Source organism: Anopheles bellator, chromosome 1 (assembly GCF_943735745.2).
Source record: "Anopheles bellator chromosome 1, idAnoBellAS_SP24_06.2, whole genome shotgun sequence".
In the NCBI taxonomy this organism is placed as follows: Eukaryota; Metazoa; Arthropoda; class Insecta; order Diptera; family Culicidae; genus Anopheles; species Anopheles bellator.
The window spans coordinates 59,979,398-59,998,940 of NC_071285.1; the positions used below are offsets into that span (position 1 = coordinate 59,979,398).

Sequence of the window (19,543 nt, forward strand, 5' to 3'; positions counted from 1 at the left end):
GGGCAGCCCAACAATGCCCAAACAGGCATTGTTGGGCTGCGGTTGTCTCTGATACAACTAACCGGTGACGAAGTGCTTGATGGAATTCAATCAGTTCCTACAATAGAGCGGGTTGCAAATTCGAAATTCAAATAAATTCGTTTCAAACCTTACATTTGACGTCACAACGGGACATGGCAGCTTCCCTAACTGTCGCTTCGCCGAAAGAATCCAGCCCGTAGGTCACGACAGTGGTGATAAGATGGCGCTGTAAGGAAAGGGATGATTTATACTCAATGTGTATGGTGGTGGGCAATCAACGCTTCGTTCGTTTGTGTCGAAATCCGGAGATGCCATCGTAGGCGACTCACCGGAAGGCCTCGGGAACCGCCGCGACCACCCCGGATTCCCGCAAGACGGCCGACCAATCGGCGGAGATTGAATTTTCAAACAACCAATTGAATCCATGTCGTACAAATTGTTTATGCGGCTGAGTTTTGGTCGCTGTACATTCACCCAGCGCTCCCGTCATTATCACCCGGTTGCGGTCGTACCGAGACGCGTCCGAGACCTCTGGTGTTGATTGTTTCGGTTTCTCGGTACTGTGGGGGGGTTAGGATTATTTGTATTATTTTGCGCTTCCTATCAAGCCGACCGGCGAGCGGCAACAACAACGGAAACCGAATGGTTGCCGAATTCAGCATCCCGCAGCGTTATCGGTCAATTCCGCGGTGGCCTCTTTTCGGCCGCGCTCCGGTAACGGTTCGTTGAGCAGCCGGATTGCGAGTGTCAAATTGGAACGTTCAGATGCTCGGTGGTCGAATCAGCAAACTGGACGTGGACGTGTGGGATGCATGTGCATGCAGACTCAGAAGATGCTGCCACCTGCTTTGCACTCAATTCCCTGTACGTCACGACCGAAATCGGCCATTACCGTGGGAAAAAGCTCCTCAATCTAGATTAGCATTGAAGTAGCATAGAGCAGAGCAAGGAAGCCAAGAGTTACTAAGCCATTCGAGACGTGTTTGAGATCGTCAAATCGGCTTCGATCGCGCAATCGAGCCAAGGGAAAGGCTGAAAAGTTCCGCCGTCGTCGGTCCTCTGAATAAAAGGCAGCGCAGCGATTTATCTAACTCCTCGGCCGGTCGGCTCGGAAGGTAAGAAATTGCATGTTTAACGCGTCACGCACAAAGAAAGAACTTTGCGGAATTGGTACGGGAGCGCAACGGCGGCCAAGGCGCAGATCGTGGTTGGCAAAGGCGTGAACGTGAAAAACGTGCCACGAGTTGCTAAGTAGCACCGCTAAGTGGGGCCCGCGCTCTTTTGGGAGACTTTGGTTAATTTCGGCGATGGGCACGACACCGTCGCGCTACGCCGATTGCGTACCAAGAGGCGGTCTAATCAAATTAGTAAAGTAACCGACGGAACCGCACGGTCTGCCGGTGATACGGTCGGCAGGCGAAATGGGTCCTAATCCTCCGCTTTTCAGTTCCGTCCCCAAAAATGGACGCCACGAGCGTTTAATCGGTTGTTCGGGAGCAGCGGAGTGTAATGTTGCTCTGCGCTGTGCTTTCGCTCGGACTCTTTGCCCTTATTTGTAAATTCTGATCTGCTATTTTAGCTTCCATTTTCTGTGTCCGCTTTTGCTTAGAATCGCTCGTGTCTTTCTTCTCGCAGCGCACTTGTAGCGTGCCGGTTTCGGAAATCTGTTTGCTGTGCCCCTTTCGAAACTTTTCCCATAATTCAGCCATTGTTCCGTCCGCTCGCGCCATTGTAAGTGTGATTTACGGGGACCACACACGGCCGCTCGGTCCACGATCGGACCCAAGGACGCGGTCGTGATTCGCGGCCGCGGCTGTTTCGCGCCCGGCTATTAATTGAAACTATTTCATTGTTAATTAGCGCCATCTCGATGGCCGGGTGAAACCGCGTCCCGGTCGCCGCACGGGTCTTGCGGTACACTCCGTCTACTAGCACGCCTTGGCTGCGGGCCGGGAGGGACAGTTCAATCGATTCGATTCACCATAACCATTAACAGCTGCTCCACTCATCGCCATTACGCGTCACCATCGTCATCATCGCCATCATCATCCGGGCCGGGGCCGACGGCTGACGGTGCTGGATTTTTGTTTGTTTATTTATTCATGTGACGCCGTCGTTATGATTCTTGCCGACGGCCTCCGTCGGCGACGCGTCCGATCCTGTTCCGGTGTGGAGACGTTGAAGATATTTGATGTTTACTTAATCCGCTCGCAGTTCAATCGATTCCGTCCGTTGTCGCGACAGACTCCGGGTTTCAAATTTTCGAGGTTTTCGATTCCCCGACGCGCCTGGCCGCAATCGTAAAATATCCTTTCCGATGGTTATTACATCATTTGACAATGGCGTTCTAAATGGCGAGAGAATAGTTTAGGCGAATAAACATTTGTCCAAAGTTTCGCACCCAAGCGGCGTATCCGTTGCGCCTGGCGCCTGGCGCCAAACGTGAGTCTCCCGCGGGATCCAGTTTGCCGGAGATGGCGGTTCCAGCTCGCGGTTTCGACCACAGCCGCCGCACGCGGCCGGGAGCGGGTTGCGCCCCTCGCGCACCCTCTGGCGCTGGCGCTGGCAGCGTGTTTGCGCGTGTTTTGTTTTGACAATCGCCCCGGGCCCCGAAAGGGGAAAACGTCGGCCGCGGGCCGACAGATGCAGGAAACTGGAGACTGTGTGTGTATTAGGAAATCTACACCGCAATCCACACACCAACCAGTGGCCGAGCCGTGGCGGTTAGCGGTATTGGATGGCGCACCAGATGATGATGTCACGCGCACACGCTGTGGTCCGGGCGGGCGACAGCACTTTAGAGTTTCGCGACCTTTGGCGCGAGCTTCTAACTGAACACTTGTTTTGTCTTCGCTGCATGCTTTCCCCATCGGGACATGCACCAACACCGTTCCTCGCCGCTGGTCACTGGGTCCGAAGGAGCTGACCTCAAAAAACCACACCACATCAGACGGATGACCACCATCGACTGATGCTTGTCCTTCGTGCGTGGGCGAAAAGTGGACTCCACAAGCAGGGAATTGCCAGCGAGGCGATCCAAGAGCGATTAGAGTCTATTTGTGTCCAGGGAAAGGACGAAGCCCAACACGAGTGTGCCGGAGGACTGCGTGGGACTCAAGATGATTCCCGTGGCCACAAAACGGCTACGTTTATAGGCCCCACAAACCACCCAAATCACTCTTTTCTCTCCCTCTCTCTCGCGCTTCTCTCGAATAAGCGACACAGAAAACGCTGGCTCACGGTGCAGTGACGTAGTGTCTTCAGGACGAGTGTCAGTTCCGGTAGCGAAACGTTGGGCTCATCAGTTCTGTTCGGAATTACGCGTAATGGTCGAGCCAGACCGGTGGCGCTCGATGCTTCGAGTGGAAACTCTAGCCCGGTGAGCGTATCAAGTTGCAATGCCGGAATTGAAGGCACTTTGGCCAGCGTAACCCACAAAAATTCTTGATGAAGGTCCCGCGCACGGGGTCGCAAAAAAAAACGGGGTCCCATTAATGCACCGCCAGCATTGCGCTATACTTCCTCCCGGCTGGCTCGTTACTGGCCACGCGCATCCGACCGTCGTAACTTTTGCCCGACGTTGGCGCGTTTCGGCCGGGAGTGTCCCCCCGAAGACTCCTTGCTACCGCCCGGTGGGACCGCCGCACCTTGCGCCAGCTGACATTGTCGTCTGCTCCGTCAGCGCAAACGGGCGATTCACGCTTTAGACGTTGAGAGTTGTAAAAAAGTCTCCGGGGCTCACATTACTCCGTCTGCGAAATCCGAAAACGAAACAGCAGCGGAGCGGCCACTGCGGCACAAATGGAGCATTTCCGGAAACTGGGGACCGATAGTTACTCAACCCGGTGTCGGTGTCAAATGGCATCAAGAAGTGGGAAAAATGGTTGCCAGCTGATGGTGGCCACCGCTGCCGCCGGTTCCGGGCCGGAGTAGATTATTTTTTGTTTCTCCTTACACGCTTCCTTACGACCGGGTCGCGGGTCGTTATGCAACGTGTACAACGTGTGCACCGCCCGTGAGCAGTGGCTAGGAAGTAGATGCTACTGGTTGCCATTCGATCGTAAACGACGGATTGATTGTGGCAAATTGCGCGCCGTCCCGTGTGACACACGGTCGGTGGGCTGGTCACGCCAGCAGCCTCCTTAGCAACGATCGTCGATCGAGTGCGACAACTTCGAGCAGCATCGGGAACCACCGCCGAGAGTTGCGATTACTAACCGGGGGCCGAGCAAACGGGCAAACAAAAATCATACTATTGGTAAACAAATTAAGGCGAGAAGCCAAACATCAAACAGTGATGAGTTTTATGAGCTAAACATCGAATCGAGATCAGCACGGCTGAAGAAATAGACACGGCCGCCGCGGGAACAGTATGGGAGCGGGATTCGGGCGAAGTGGCAAGAAATAAATCAGCCCCATTACACAGGGACGCGGAATGTGTGCCAATCAGGCGGCTAGTTTTAATCGGCCAGCGTGCCGAAGCCACGATGATTCTGCGCGGATCGGTTGCGCCACAGTCGGTCAGTTGCGTTGAAAATGCGTTTCCCCGTTGTTTTATGGGTTCATTGTGTTCGGCCGGGTGATTTTTGACACCTTCGCGTGTGGATGCTTGTTGCCAACCTGCATGGCCGCACGTGATCGGAATTTCGAAAACCACGGAACCAGTTCGGTGGTCGAACTGGAACCAATTTCTTCACCGTCTTGCAGGCCGACAGCTCGGCGCGGAATGGAGCAACGTTTTTGGTCGCATTAATTGAAGGTTCATGGATTTCTTATTCACACTCCACGCAGTGTACGGGGTTTGTAGACGTTATGATAATATCCGTGGCCGAAGGCGACGACAGCCTAGTGTTAAATACGCATCGGACATATGTTTCGAAACAGAGGGGGGGCGCCATGGCTAATCCGAACTTCAGCCCGATGGCCGTGTTTGATCGTTTCCGTTTGACGGCGTTTACATTCTTATCACGGCAAGTAATTGCTGTTACTGCCGCCAGTAATTGCCTTCAGCCACCCGAAACTGGTACTTGCTGGCTGGCGTAATGTCCTCTGTGGCCGACTAGTAGCGCCATGTGAGATCCTGCCCCGGAGCTGGCACCATCGTGGCTTATCGCGCCAGTGAGCGACGAATTTATTTTTGGCAGTTTAAAACAAATTGGATTCACGCGGCGAAGCCTCCGGAGCGGTCTCTTGATCGTGTCTTGCTCAAGTATCCCTTACGAAGCACGGCTAGAGTCTGCTGGAGCCAGTCCGATAACAAGCATTCATTTCAATACTCATCCATCAGCCATCAAGATCGGCGTCTAGGCGATCGTATGGATCGTTTCTTTGATCAGGTAATATTTAAGCTGCTCATCGATAGTTCATAAATTTTTCCTCACTCGCGGGCAATTATCGTTTTTCTTTTATGGGCGACGTCGACCCCAACCCGCCTCTACACCAATTTATGGGCCCAGTGAATGGCGCTCAATAGGGCCGTAACTGTCTGCACTCCGATCGATCGGCGTTACGCTTTTAATATTTCACTTTAAAGCGGCGTCGGCTCCGTAACGCATAACGCGTGTCTTGGATCGACTCCGTGGCGACTCCGCGTTTACACGTTTCCCTAGACGGCACTGAAGCCGAATCATAAACAATCGCACGCCCTTGGTCGACGGCGCTACTACTCCCCTGCGAGTGCGTAACGGTGCTCTGCGGGTCGGTTCTCAACCCGACGCTCGTCGATAAATTAGTAGTCTACGGCAGGCAAATAAATATCGCTAATTGCGTTTGAAGTGAGACCGCACCGATGCCCCTTCCGTGCCCATTGCCGTGGATCGGGGTGCGCAGTGTCACGGAACGCGTCGCCAATCAAACAATCTTTTGGGCTCACTTGTTGGCATCAATTCGTGACCGCTGGCCGATTTACTGGCCACGGTGCACACTAAAAAGCGAACAAAACCAAAATTGCTCCTCTTTTACGACGTATTGATTGCAGCTCAATTGGTTTAATTTGTTTAAGGGTAAGCAAACCAGGCCCATCCAGTGTACCAGTGCGCGTTCCCGTTCGCGAGGCGATATTTAGCCGCCGGTTGATCAATTGCATTCATACGGCCACGGTGCAGTCGCTTAATTTTGCGTCTCGTCTCGCGGTATCTTAAAAGGGCTCACTACCACGCTCGCGAGCTCGAAGCGAACCAATGCCTAAGCCAATGTCGACACAAACGCGGCCACCGGGCGGTGGGGAGCGCGCGCTCCGGGACGAATGGTGCACCTGCGCCTGCAACGAGGAAATAATCGCTCGCCGGTTGCTCAACGCTCGACGCATGATGGCGGCCGCCTCTTGAGGCGTTCACTTTTCCGAGGGCTCCGTGGCCCGTGGCCTCTTCTAGTTGCTCAAATTTATTTATTCAATAAATTTCCCGATTTCGTTAGCCGGTCGCTTCTCGATCGTCAGCCGATCGGAGCCCGGAGCCCGGAGCCCGGAGCCCCACACGACTGCCACCTGAGAATTCGACTGCGAAGCCGACGCCATTTCACGGATAATCCGCTCTCGCTCTTTCCAACCCCCCGATACACGCGTGCGCTTATGAAGCCCGGAACGTGAGTCGCTCGGCGTGACTCTAATGTACTACTAATTTAATGGTGTAAACAAGCAATTAGAAGTGATTTACAGAAGGTGAGCCCGGAACGGAACAAGTGCACGGCGGCGTGTTGCTGTTGCGTAGGGTCTCTCGGTGTGTTTACATATGAGAAAGTTACGGTGGCCCGCGGCTAACGCAACGCGGATCAAGATGGACTCTTTTCCAGCTTCGCCGACCGCCCAAAGGCAAGCCGAAGGCGAATACTGGCGGCGGTTGCGGTCGCGCTAATGGTGGCTGCAATTTGTCGGAAAGCAACTGCAACACCATTTGATTGGCATTCGGATGGTTCTTCCACCTCACTAGTGCAACTACTGCGTCGTTACTTTCCTACTAAATTGCACGCCCCATACGCACCCGCCTTGAGGCGAATGATTTTCCTTCGCCATTTGAATTCGCCCGAACGCAATGGCAGTTTAATGGAGCTTTGCCCCGTTTACATTATAGTTGTCTCGCTGGCTGGAGCCCTCGTCCCCGGAACGCCTTTGTCACAGTGCGGTCGTGCGATTTGATCTTTTTGACAGCTCGTATATCTGCATACGGTTATGAATATTTCACAGCCCATTACACCCGAGATGCGCAGAGATAAGATATTCTATTCTCAAGCTTGTATTTTCTCGTGCCTCGGAGAAAACTGCTTGTTACCAACGGGGAGCCGGATCTCGAGACGCTACCTACCGGGCGACGAGGCACGTTTGAGTGCCGTACTGTTTTTGGTATCTTTTATCTTGGCGCTGTTGAAATGGATTTACCAAATTAAACCGAATCTCGCGCAGCGAGAGGTTCGCCAAGAAAAGAAACTCTCCCTGCCAGCGGCCGGCCAGCCGATGGTGTGTACACCAGCACGCCGGGCACGATATCTGTGATTCCGGTGCACGACCCCCGGCGCTGGCAACATGCACGCACGAGCACATGCACGGAGAGTATTAGATAATTTTCATCTATCTAAACATTTACATTATGCAGATGTAGGAAACGAAAATTTAATTCGCCCGCCATCCACCCGGACACCCCGGCCGGGGGGAGGGCTAATAATGGGAATTGGAAAGATGTGCAAAAGTACCGCCCGACACAGTGCAGTGCGAAAACGAAGACCCCTGTGCAGCCCCATTGTACGGCCTGGTTGGTGGCCTCGTGGGGCCTGTCTGCCGTCTGATGTTAACTTTGTTTCCGACACAATGTTGCGCGCGGATTGCGGACGGCGCAGAATGGCGATGTTCGAGAGGGAGACTGAGCTAAAATAAACAAGCAGCTAAATTGAGCTTTAATTCAATCTGCGGAATTGAACCCCGCAGCTGGCGTTCGAACCGAGGCCAGTTCTTGACCCGTTTCCCGGCCGATCCTGCAGACTCGCTGCATCGCTCCCGCTTACGCGCCGTTTTCCTTTACGCCATGTCCTTAGACCACTCGATGGCCCTTCGACGAGAGTGTCCTTTCACCTATCACTTACTGTGGTTTCCGCGGTCCGCCGTCGGTGAAGGGCTGAAACCAAATCCGGTAGCTGATGGACCGCGCGGCCACTAACGAGTCCGCGTGTGTGGTTGCGGTCTTGGAATCACTTCAACTGCGTGGCCCTAGCCGCAGGAGACTGGCTCTATGACCGTGTATCGAGTTGCACGGGCCACCATGGCCACTGACCATTCGGCTACTGCTACATAGTAAGCGATCTATCTTCTAGTATCGGTGAATTGGCGTTGGCAATTTAATGGGTTCTGGTTTATGACGACTGTCCGGCCAGAACGGCGGACCGTGTGGAAAATTGGCAACCGTGCAGCGGCGGTTATGCTTGTGGACAAATATGTCTGTAACCGATACCTACCTAAGGGCCCTCAATTTATGTGAGGGTTTTATGGCGCCCGAGAAAGCCATTTGAAACGAAAATGTGCAACCGAACCGTGCACTACTGAACCTGTTATCGGGTGCGGCCACTGCAGCCCGCCAAAGATCAGTAATTTATGGAATGGCCAATGTGCATCGAAGGCAATTTATGATTTTTTCCAACCATTTTTTGTTAACCATCCCGAGGCTGTAGATTTATTTATCTTCCCAAGAAGTCACGGTAATAACGGCCCCAGACGGGGTGAGTGGCCGCAAATGGCCCAGTCCAGTCGCAAATGGCCAGATATCTAAATGTCGTGGCAGTATCGTTACGACTCGAGCGTAACATAAAGCGACGGCCGTTTATCAACCGTTAAAAGGGACCCGAAAAGTTTTTCCATCCATCACCCCGCGGGACCCCCGGATAATTATGGGTTCGAACCAGCGTTCGAACGATCGACAGATGCGTGGTTCGCCGTTATTTATGAGCGTCGGGTATCGATCGGAGAAGCCAAATTGTCCCCTCTCCGTTGCTGCTGGTAGGATACCGGAAAACACTGATGCAAAGTTTTACGTTCTACGCAAAATAGATCAAATAGTACTTGGCCCGGCCGTCTGGTGGCTGAAACGTGCCACTTGCCCGACACCGGGTGTGTGGCTAATTAGACGCGGGCAAATTCGACGCATCAACGAGAGAAGGCCACTGCTAAACATGCTCCGGTCCGAGTGGTGCGAACGCAGCCGCGAAATGTACGCAACGGGTGCCGGGTTCTCCAAATAAACATTGACCTTCTCGTCGTTGCGGGGCAGAGGTTTGGCAGACACTCCGGATACCCCGCTCGCGGGCTGATGCTGCGGTCAGATCAACATCCGCCAAGTCTGCGCGGAAACCGCGCTCTTCAGTATCAGCAGGTGACGCCTGGCAAGCTATCGATTCTCGTCAGACATCTATCATCCAGCACGGGTCGTGTCGCGGTAGACGGCAGATCCCTTCCGACGGGTCCCCCCCAACGCTTGACAGTGCCCCGTACGTGTCAGCGTCCATCGTTGCGATTAGATGGGCCTTTTTGGTCTTGGCCACCGGGAGCGCATCTCTTACCCCGCGCCCTCCGACCACGGGCTTCCGTCTGGAGCGCTGTGAGCCGGGATCTGCGAGCTAAAGGCTACGCACTGTCTGCCGCTTCACAGTCGCTCCTCGGCGCACCGTCCCAGCTGGGAACGCTGGGCCGCCGCGCGGAAACACTCGCCACTCCCGGCAACGGTCGCGCGGCGTGGAATAATTAACAGGTGTATAAATATTTACTTCCTCATAATTCCTGAGTGTATGCTTAGCGTGCGAGCTGCCGGCTCCTCCTCGCTGCGTCTCGTGGCCCGGCGGCGGCGGCGGCGGCAACATATCGCGCACAACGCGCTTCGCGGACACCGTGGGGTGCGATGATTCGCACGATCAGGTGTTCTGAAGTAGCCCCGTACGCCACGCAGCTTGTCTGCGCGCTGTCGATGATGGATCTTCAGTTCGGCCACGCACGGGGAATTGCTTGCTTGCCCACCACCCTGGCCAGCACTCAAGTGTCGCCTGCGTGACGTTTCGTTGGTCGGATATTTCGATTTCACGTTTTTGATTTGTCGCTACCGACTACGTCTTGAGTCGTCGTCGCGGTACTGCCTTGAACCGTCAGGGCCGCAGTCTGCAGGAGGGGGTCTGGTGTTACTTTCGGAGCAGCGCTGCTCTATCAACGTCGCTGATTTACGACGCGAAGGCCCCCCTTTTCGCTGTGGCCTATGTTTATTTCACGCGAATGGCGGCATCATAAAATCAGCAGCATAAGTTATGATTTGATTCGATGTTTCCGGATAGTTACAGCTGGTGCGAGCAGGCCGCGAAGCCGCGCGGCCAGTTTAATGTGCGCTTTATTCGAGTTTAATTTGAGGCGTTTCGGACCTCTAACGACCTGTCGCGCCCTTCGGCAGTCGCTTCCGGCTTCGTGTTCTGGAGCGATGGTTCCCTGGACCCGGATCGAAGGCCTTCCGTTTGAAGAAAGCAGCCGCGCTGGACCCTCATTTCGCTCAGTCATTCCCGCAAAACCGGCGGAGAAGCATTGAAGACGTTGGGCAAACAATTAAATACATCTTGGGGTCTTTGCTCGAACCAATTATTTCATGCCCCATAGCCTCGTCTGGAGCCGAATTAGTGTTGGTTGTTTCGTTACGCATCTCGCGTGTCACGAATTCTAATGAGCATTTTGGGGGGTGGCATCGGATTGCCCTGCTCCGGAGCGAACTTTGTGACTGGGAGTGGGTTAAAAACTTATAACAACAAGTTTTCGCAGCAGTTTTGAGCACGGTGTTGGGCCCGAACATAAAGTTGGGCAGCAAAACTCGGTAGCACATATTTCACTGCTCGGTCCGTGCGGGCCGCCGCCCCGCTGGCCATAAAACGAAGTGAGAAAGAAGGGAAACTAGTTTGTGGGGAGAAAAAATAAAACAAAACAAATAGAAAGAAACACAATAGTACGAATAGCTCTTGGTGTCGCTGATGACGATCGTGAGATGACGATCGTCGGTCGAGGCGAGGAAATGTGGCATAAAAATTTATCGAAAACGCAAATGGGCGAAGTTGAAGCTGAAGAAGCTGGCCCAAGTGGTGCACAGAAGCCGGTCCCGTGGTCCGCAGACGTGGCACTACGCCGCCGAGAGGACGGATTGCGGCCGAAACCGAAGCGGCAATTAAGATGACGGCGTTCAAGACGATACATTTATGCATGCACACTCGTTCGCATTTAATGTCTTAATTAACGACCCACCGGCGGCCGCGGGGCCACTGTTTTGTGTTTCGCTGCTTCTTCGCCGTCTGTCCATGGGCAGCCTTAGGGGAAAAGATTTGAATGCTAATTGTTATTTTTAGTGTTATTTCTGTTATTGGTAGTATGTTTGCCGCGCCGCATGCACGCATTCGGTCAGATTGTTTGCCAGAGAGCGGCAGAGATTTCCCTCGATGCCGGGGCCCGCTCTTAACCTCGACAGCCTCTTCTAATGCCTCGACAATGGCGGAGGTCGCTCTGTGATCGATGGCATCATTACTTCCAGCCGGCTGTGCCGGAACGTTGCGTAAGTGGGCAAACACGCGCCATCGGTTCTACGCGTGTGAGATTTTTATGGTCTGAAAACCCCGGCCCCAGTAGAGTCGGGAGGAGCAGCAAAGAGTCCGGCGGACATTATGGCAGGTTGCGTCGGGAGCAGTACTACCCGTTTGCTCCTTTGGTTCTCAAACCAATCGCGGTCATTGCGAGTGGGTCTTTCCTTTCCCATCGGCCACATTCAATGTCGCCACCGCCAAAATGTGTGAAATTCCACAAATTGAATTGCTACAGGTGTGAAAGCGGGAATACCCGTGTGTGTCGGTGTGGGAAAATGTCCCGATATTTCTATGTTGTTGCTATCAACCGGCTATAGGTAAACTAGAATCCTTCGCGAACGCACACATGCACGCGGACTGCAATGGAACTGTAGAGCCGATCGTTGGGTTAATTCGATTACTGAAAGGTAGGTAGTGCGCCCGGCGTAGATCGCATTCGCTTAGTAGCCAGCGAGAATCGGTCCCGCGGACGGCTTTGCGGTGCCCGAGGCAGTGCGAGGTGCACCGGCGCCGATTGTTGTATCGCTTGTAATTACCCAGCTCGGGACCACTTACTGGAAACGGTGTTTAGTCTACCGATGCGCATGCAACCCCCACCGACAGTGTGTCCGAAGTGTCTTTGTGTGCCGCCACCGGCCAACTAAATGGTGCTGAATGGTGGTGGCAACGGAAAAGAAAAAAAGGAAAGGTGGACCCAAGGCAACCCCAACGCGTGGCGATCTCGATCTAATCTAAACCGCCCGCGGTCCGTGGTTGATGAGATAGCTATTTGCTAGAATGACTTCACTGCTCAGTGCTCGGTCCGGTGCCGGGCAAGCGCAGAAGAAGCACAAAGAACCGAAGCCTCGGACCCGGAACTCGGGTTTCCTGTGCCGCCAGGGCCCAGGAGTCTGGTCAGGCTCCCACGCTCGGTACGCTGCGTCGGGGCTGTTGCGTTTAATTTGCCCCCCCCGTCCCGACCAGCGACTACCGGTTCCCCCCGGGACCGTGCTCGCGCTCATGCAATCAAGACTTAATTTGGTCATCGACTCCATGTCCGCCCTGTTGTTTCGTTTCGAAATTACTCCGAGCGATACCTGGCCAGTGCGATAGACGTGTCTACGTGTCTATCGTTTGGCCGCTTCCTGCTAACCTATGGCTTCCCGGCGCTGCTCCTCGCACCACCCCGCGGGGCGATTGGGTAGCTTTATAGGGTAATTGATTTGATTATTGGAACTCCTGCACCGGCTGGCCGGGAAAGATGGTCCGTCCGAGGATACTACTCTTGGATGTGCCCTCTCGCTCCCCCGATGCGTCTAATCGCCAACGATTTATTGCTCATCAGCTGGACCGAAAGAATGTGTCGACGGAGGGAAAACACGAGGTCTGCCAGAGAGACACACCACCCTTTCCCTCTCTCTCTCTCTCTCTCTCTCTCTCTCTCTCTGCTCGATTTCTATGCATAGCTTTGAGGTTAATGAGCAGCGCGAACTAATGATCATTGGACCACGAGCATTCGCCCCCTTGCCCGAACACACATACGCGCGGCAAGGTTGGACTCTAGTTCGTCTGTGTGTGCGCGCGCGCGCGATTTTTTCAATTTTTAATCTGCAGATCTATTACCAGCCCGGGCGACGCTTGGGGGGATCGCGGGGCGCATAAACCTAGGGACCTAGATTTCTGTTCCATTGGGTGTAATAAATTGTTCAAGCGAAACAAGATTTCTTTTCAAGCGCGCAGAGGGGCCGGCTTCTGCCACTGGGGAGCTTCGGATGGTTCCTTCGCTGTTCCCGAAGTGCGGCTCTGCGCTTCCGACGGAAGACGTTGGTGTGAGTGGCATTTGCCACTAGCAGTGCCGGTGGTTAAAAATTTACTTGTTGGCCACCATCCATCGCATCCGTCCATTGCAAGTCATTCAATAGTCTCCCGGACAAGCATCGCGCGATGATGATTCATGGAAGAAGTCCTTTCGCGGAGGTCGCGCGCTCGCTGATCAAAGGCCACGGTCGGGGGTTTTGGTTGGCCGCCTGTGTCTGGGTGAGGTTTTAATTCCACTGATAAGCACCATTAAAAGCTCGTCGATCGTCACGGCGAGTTGATGATCGAGAAACCGCAAACCCTCCGCTGGTGGGTTGGTCTAAGTGCAGCGATGTTGCAACGCCAATGCAATGTTGCCATTTGCTTGCTGACAGCCACTTGCGCCTTTCGGCAGCGAACACGGATGACGGGCGGTCAGCTGATTATGTGCATTCTCTTATCCTTGGCCGCTCCGCCGTGGACGTTTGATTGATTTAGCCACTCGCACCGACTGCAGCTTCACCGGCACGGTGCAGTTTCTTGAGCCGTCGTGGCAGGTGTGTGTTCTTGTGTGCGCAGGGTGGTGCGCATAGGCACATTCCGTGTCTATTGAACGCTCACTTGACGCCCGACAGGATGGGGGTTTCAGTGTTCGGTCTGCATGATGTGTTTCCAAACTGTTATCTAAGCACCTTGACACTGATATACGCCGCGATACACACGTCAACAGCACACGGTTGCTCTTGAAGCTTGAGGCCGAGCAGATATGCTGGACCGAGAGTGAGTTTTTCGGAGAATTTTCAATACCTCTACAGCGAAAAAAAGACGCTCGGCCGTTCGCGTTCAATTAGCTACAAGTGTAGAACGGAAACAGAACGGATTAGGTACGGGCGGCCGAAGCCGGAGGTGCTTGAAGAAGCTATCGACTCGTCCACGTCTCGTCCACTTGAGAACCGCGGGTCCTGCCGAACCACGCTTTGGTGAACGTTTGGTTCCTTACGGTGTTGGGTAGCTCCTTTCCACAGGAAACGAACGGAGCGTCTTCGAATTTGCGTCCAGCGTGTTTTTCTCCGCGGCTTCAAGAGTCACAAGACTTCTGGCCCACTTCAAGCGCCCTCGAGCGGGGCTGAGGGGTTTGTTGTTGTTTGTCGTGCCTCGCACCGGTTCCGTGCCTGCACCCGTTTGTTGCTCTTCGCTCCTTCGCATACTTAACGCGCCGTCCAACGTTTCGTCTTCATTGGCGCGCCGATGAAATGCCAGATTTATCTAATAGTGGTGTTTGTTTTTTGTAATGTTTTCACTCGCCTCCAGCAGCTGATCCAGCGGCGAGGTCCGGACAGGCCTCTTGGAGTTCGAGAACTCCACTCTTGCCACAACTCTCGGAGGGGTTTCTTCGGCTACATTCTAATCAATGCGTTACTTCGTTCTTCGATTTACAGTGCGACCATCACGATAACGACGGCACGGAGCCAGACATCGGTTGCTGCTTGGCACGGCTTGGCGACGGCCGTGTGTCGAGCCAGCTACAGAACCCCGACCAGCCACCGGCACGACTTCGCGGCAACATGGTGCGTTCCGGTACACCCGGCCGACCGAGCCTAAGCATCCTGCTGGCGGCTGCGGTGATCCTTGCGGGCATGGTGCGACAAGCGAAGGCCAGTGCTTCTTTATGTAAGTTTTATCGGCCGTCTTCTGTAGCATTAAGTTCAAGCAACGCTCTCTTGTGCACCGGTTTTCATTCCGCCTGATTGACCGAATGCATATTTATTTCGAGATGAAATTTTATTCGTTCGCAAACAAGGCACAAAAAGGACAAGTCGCGCGGAACATCGGGAAAGCGAATTGACACGCGTGGCACATTCCTTTCACTTGCACCGGTGCTGACGGAGGAAAACATACGAAACGGTGAAACGGTGAAAGGATGGTTCATACGTAATGGGCGATCGAGAAAGACACCGGATGCTGGATGATGGTTTCGACAGTTTTTCTGTGTTTTTTTGTGCGTTTGTCTTCAGACTCGCTGTGGAATGCAGGAAAACGCACACCGAAAAACATAAACGTCCGGCATCCTTCCAATAACGCATTCGGCTGGAGGCAGACGACATTTCGGGCCAACCTCAAACACACCCCGGGAGGGTTGCGACTGGACTGGGATTCCATATCTTTCGGGCGAAATACGGACATAGTTGCTTTTGACATTTCGTGTTCCGCAGGTGGATGTCCAATTGGCGGAATTAATTGCCTCAAGTTCAATGGACCCCAAACTACCATCAATTTATACACTGACTTCGTTTCGTGTAGGTCAACAGTTGCGCTTTTGTGACCTTTGTGCACAAGAATATAATGTCCCCCTTTTTAAGTTTAACAGAAACCAGTACGGGATTAGCGCTTTTGTCACGGTTTATCAAGTCCTCATCAGACTTTGTTTACGGTCGCTCCGAAAGAGAGCCAGAAAGGCAGCGAGGGCCCGTAAACGGCAACATCATGTTTACGAACGACGAACGATGCCGTCTGGGAAACTTCCCATCGGCCGTGGCTTGGTTAGTGTCTTATCCACAGCATCTTATCGCGCCTGGGGTTGGCGAACCCACGGACGTGTGTGCCGTTCACGATCGGACTTGTTGGCAATGGCACGGACCGCGATCGGCCGCGGGGACGCGGTTCGCGTAAACTTTCGTTAATCGTTTTTGATAAAAGGTGTCTGATGTTGGTGGGGCTCTGCTGGCCATTTTAATGACGCCTGTTGCAGCGACTTGTCCCGGCGAACGGCGTTGGGAAACGTGGCAATTAATGACTGCTGGGACTGGTATTCCGGACCCCTAGTTCCTGTCCACCGGCGCGCCAAGGCTGAAGAGGGCTGCATACATCTTGCGAGCGAGGTGTTGAAGGCTACAATGCGATTTCGTGCCTTGCTGCAATGATGTCGCTTCGATGCTTATCAGTTCCATCACCTCGGCCCATCTGATGGCCGCCCTAGGGCTGGCCGTGCGGTGTCATCGCTGTTTAAAATGTATTTTCCCTTGCGTTTTTGTGCAAAAGGAAAACAGCGATAGGAAAATATGTTTCACGAGACGAGCATCACGACGATCGGCGGATAGGCACGTATCTGCACTATCGACCTTGTCCGATCTGGATTGGGATCTCGGGCCACAACATGGACGCCTACCTTTCAGCCGCATCTTTCGTTGCTGGTTTCAAGTTCTCCAGCGTCCCCGGAGCGCCCAGTGCTCCATCGTGGGGAGACATTACGTACGCGGGCCGCAGCAACTTTGTGGACAGTGGTGAGGCTTCCACTTGCAGCCAGTGCAAACTTCCGGTTCCAACTACAAACTATGCACCCGCTGCCCAAAACGCGACACAGAGACACAGTTAATGATGCGGCGGAAAGTGTGGGAAAAGTTCTGACGTACACCGTCAAAGTCAATGTCTCCCGAACGGCGGCGAGGATGTAAATATTTGGCAAAAAGAGAAAACCGCGACGCTAGCCGTCCCTGTTGCTGTCGCCGGGTGTCGGGGCGTCTGTCGTCATCGTCGCTCATGTGAACGTCATCTTTCCGTGACTCACCTTCAGTGCGCTTGGCGTGCCTATTATTGTTGCTACTTTTATTACTATTGGTACAGCTTGTCCGTTTCCGAGGACGGAAGGCGGCAGGTTTGTTTACCTCGCTTCGCCAGCGCCGCCCGGCACGGCGAGTGCTGTCAACCGGAGCGCAAACAGCGGGGAGCTGCTATTGACATTCGCGACAGGAACTCCGGAACACACGCAGCCCTGCAGATGCACAGCGCTGCCCCAGAATCCGGTTCATTCATGGCACGACCCGTACAACTTTGTTGCACCGTACAACTTCTTCTAGGTGGGACGCTTATTGCTTATCGCACGCCAAGAGACGCATTCCCAGCTATCGGATACGAGGCCGCAAAAGGCCTCGGAAGACGACCGAAGTGTGAACACTAAATATGTGTTCTGCCGGCACCGAGGAGCCGTTAAGCCGGGCAAGGAGCTGGAAGCCAGGGAGAGAATCGGGTGATAATCCTGTTTGCTTTTCGTATCACAATTTGTATTCCGATCCAGTAGCGGTCCCACCCACAGCTGACACGGGTGCACAACTTCCGCCTTACCCGAAAACATGGGTTCGTGACGGCCGGACCAGGTTCGGCGTGACGTCAGTAGAGCTGCTCCAGAGCAAAGAAGCTAATAAGGGGTTGGCCCCCGGAGCCGGATACAAACAACTGGGGCTCTGGTCAGTAATCTCAGCAAACAACCGGCCGCTCGGAGGGGTCGCTCGAGGATCGGCTGGCCTCCCGGGGTTGGGGGGACCGCTGACGTCGTCCACCACGTGTGAGCTCGGATTCGGATTATTTTCTTGCCGATTTCGCACGGAGTCCTCAATTCACCTGGGATAGGGCGGCAGAAAACACATTCCACTTCGGCTCGGAGTGGTCCATGAAATTTTCTACAAGCATAAAAACGGACTTTCTCTGGACATACACACAAACACAGTGTCCACCCACGGAAACCGGCTTGCGAAGGAAGAGAAAGAAACGGTATCATGGGCTAAAAATAGCTCCCGCGGAGCATTAAAAATAAATACTTTGATTTATTTTCGGACCGAAATATGACCGACGCCAACCGACGGCGCACCGGGCCGTTCGCTCGTGTGACAGGTCCCGTCAAGAGTCCTCCCCAGGTTCGCTGTGATAAATGGTCAGCCGCACATATACTCACACACTCGCGGATCGGTGCGGCCATATCGGGACCTGAGGTTTAGTCCGATGTTTTGTCCACGAAACACACCGATCAGTGACTTTTTGGCGCTCCTCTGTTCGGCGATGATTTCATACTGTCCACTAGTGCGTTGGCCGCCGTTTTCGGGATGCTAACGGGGCGCTTCAAATGGGTCGGTTTCGTTTGAAGTCGGCCTCAGTTTATGCCATATTTCACGCCACCGCAAATGGTCACCTCAAGAGCGCCTCGAATTAGCGCTACGCAAAATCGCATCAAAAAGCGAGCAAACAAACAGCGAGTCGAGTGGTCACTAACTGCCGCCGGCGGCGAGTATTTGTGCACTGAATTGTAATAGCGCCCGTCTACTGAGACTGAGTCAGAGAATGGCGGAGACACACCTTCGGACTGTGGTGATGCTAATGTGACGAGCCTACTTTGGTACGCATGGTTATTGCTCTGTTATTTCAAAGCATTGGCACCGTTGACAGGCGCTTCCATTTTGTAGGAACCCTCTTCGTCGACCTCCATTTGTGCGGCTGTTTTTGAAGTGCCTGAAGTGCCCACCATGAATGAATATGTTCGTTCCATTAAAAAAGGATTTTTTGTGTATTTAAACAACAGAAATTTTTCCGTTCTTGTTTCGTCCCACAGCTGGATACCGGGAACCGTGTACGAACGAGGGAGAAGAGGTCAGGATCAGCATGCCGTGCTTCAAGTGTATCTGCAAGGTAAGTGGCCGTATCGACGGTCGAAGTTTATTGTTTTTTTAGGCTGCTCATTCGTTCCGGTTTCTGACCGTTTCTTCTACGGACGACACATGACGTCCTCGCCATCGCCGTAGTCCTGTTTGGTGCCCCATCCACTCCAGCGCGCAGGACCCTTCGGCAGGTATCGGAACCGGCAATGGCTTTTCTTAGCCTTCAATCCATTACAGTCGGTGCGGCTGTCGCCAGCACCGCTGGTGATCAATTTGAAGTGTCCGTCTTCCGGCGCCAGGTTCGGTTCTTAATGGCGGCCACCATGCCTCATTCATGGATGTAAAACCTTCGACGTAGCCGGTGGCCCGGTCCTAGGTCGGGCCGACAGAAATCCAAAGTGTGGAAGAAGGAAATGGGAAGAATGCACTGTAAGATGTTTGCTACCTACCCGACGCGTTGACCGATCGGTCGATTTCTGGTGCGGTTTTTGTTCATCTTCGGCCGGAGTGTTATCCTGGCACCGGACCACTGTAGGCGCCACGGCGGTAAAAGGCATGTTAGAAAGGGTTTTATTGACTGATACCTTCTGTGAGAGCCAAACATGTGAAGGGAACAAAAAGCAAACGAGCCCCCGGGATGGTAAACAACCTTTCCCGGCATGGCAACAATGGAAGACAGAAGCACCGTGAGTGGTTAACTACGTTCCAGCACGTTGTCGAACAAATAACGTAAATGAAATGCTAACATC

At 53.6% G+C, this 19,543-nt stretch overlaps 1 protein-coding gene across 1 annotated transcript in view; it reads left to right on the forward strand.

Moving 5' to 3' along the window:
- Window positions 1-4,917: 4,917 nt before the first annotated feature.
- The window catches only part of LOC131216038 (BMP-binding endothelial regulator protein), a 43,179-nt gene continuing 28,553 nt past the window's right edge, over window positions 4,918-19,543 (forward strand). Inside the window, exons 1-3 of the mRNA XM_058210436.1 lie at window positions 4,918-4,995; window positions 14,811-15,042; window positions 18,749-18,825. Coding sequence (XP_058066419.1) covers window positions 4,918-4,995; window positions 14,811-15,042; window positions 18,749-18,825 — 387 coding nt within the window. The remainder of the gene's footprint in view (window positions 4,996-14,810; window positions 15,043-18,748; window positions 18,826-19,543) is intronic.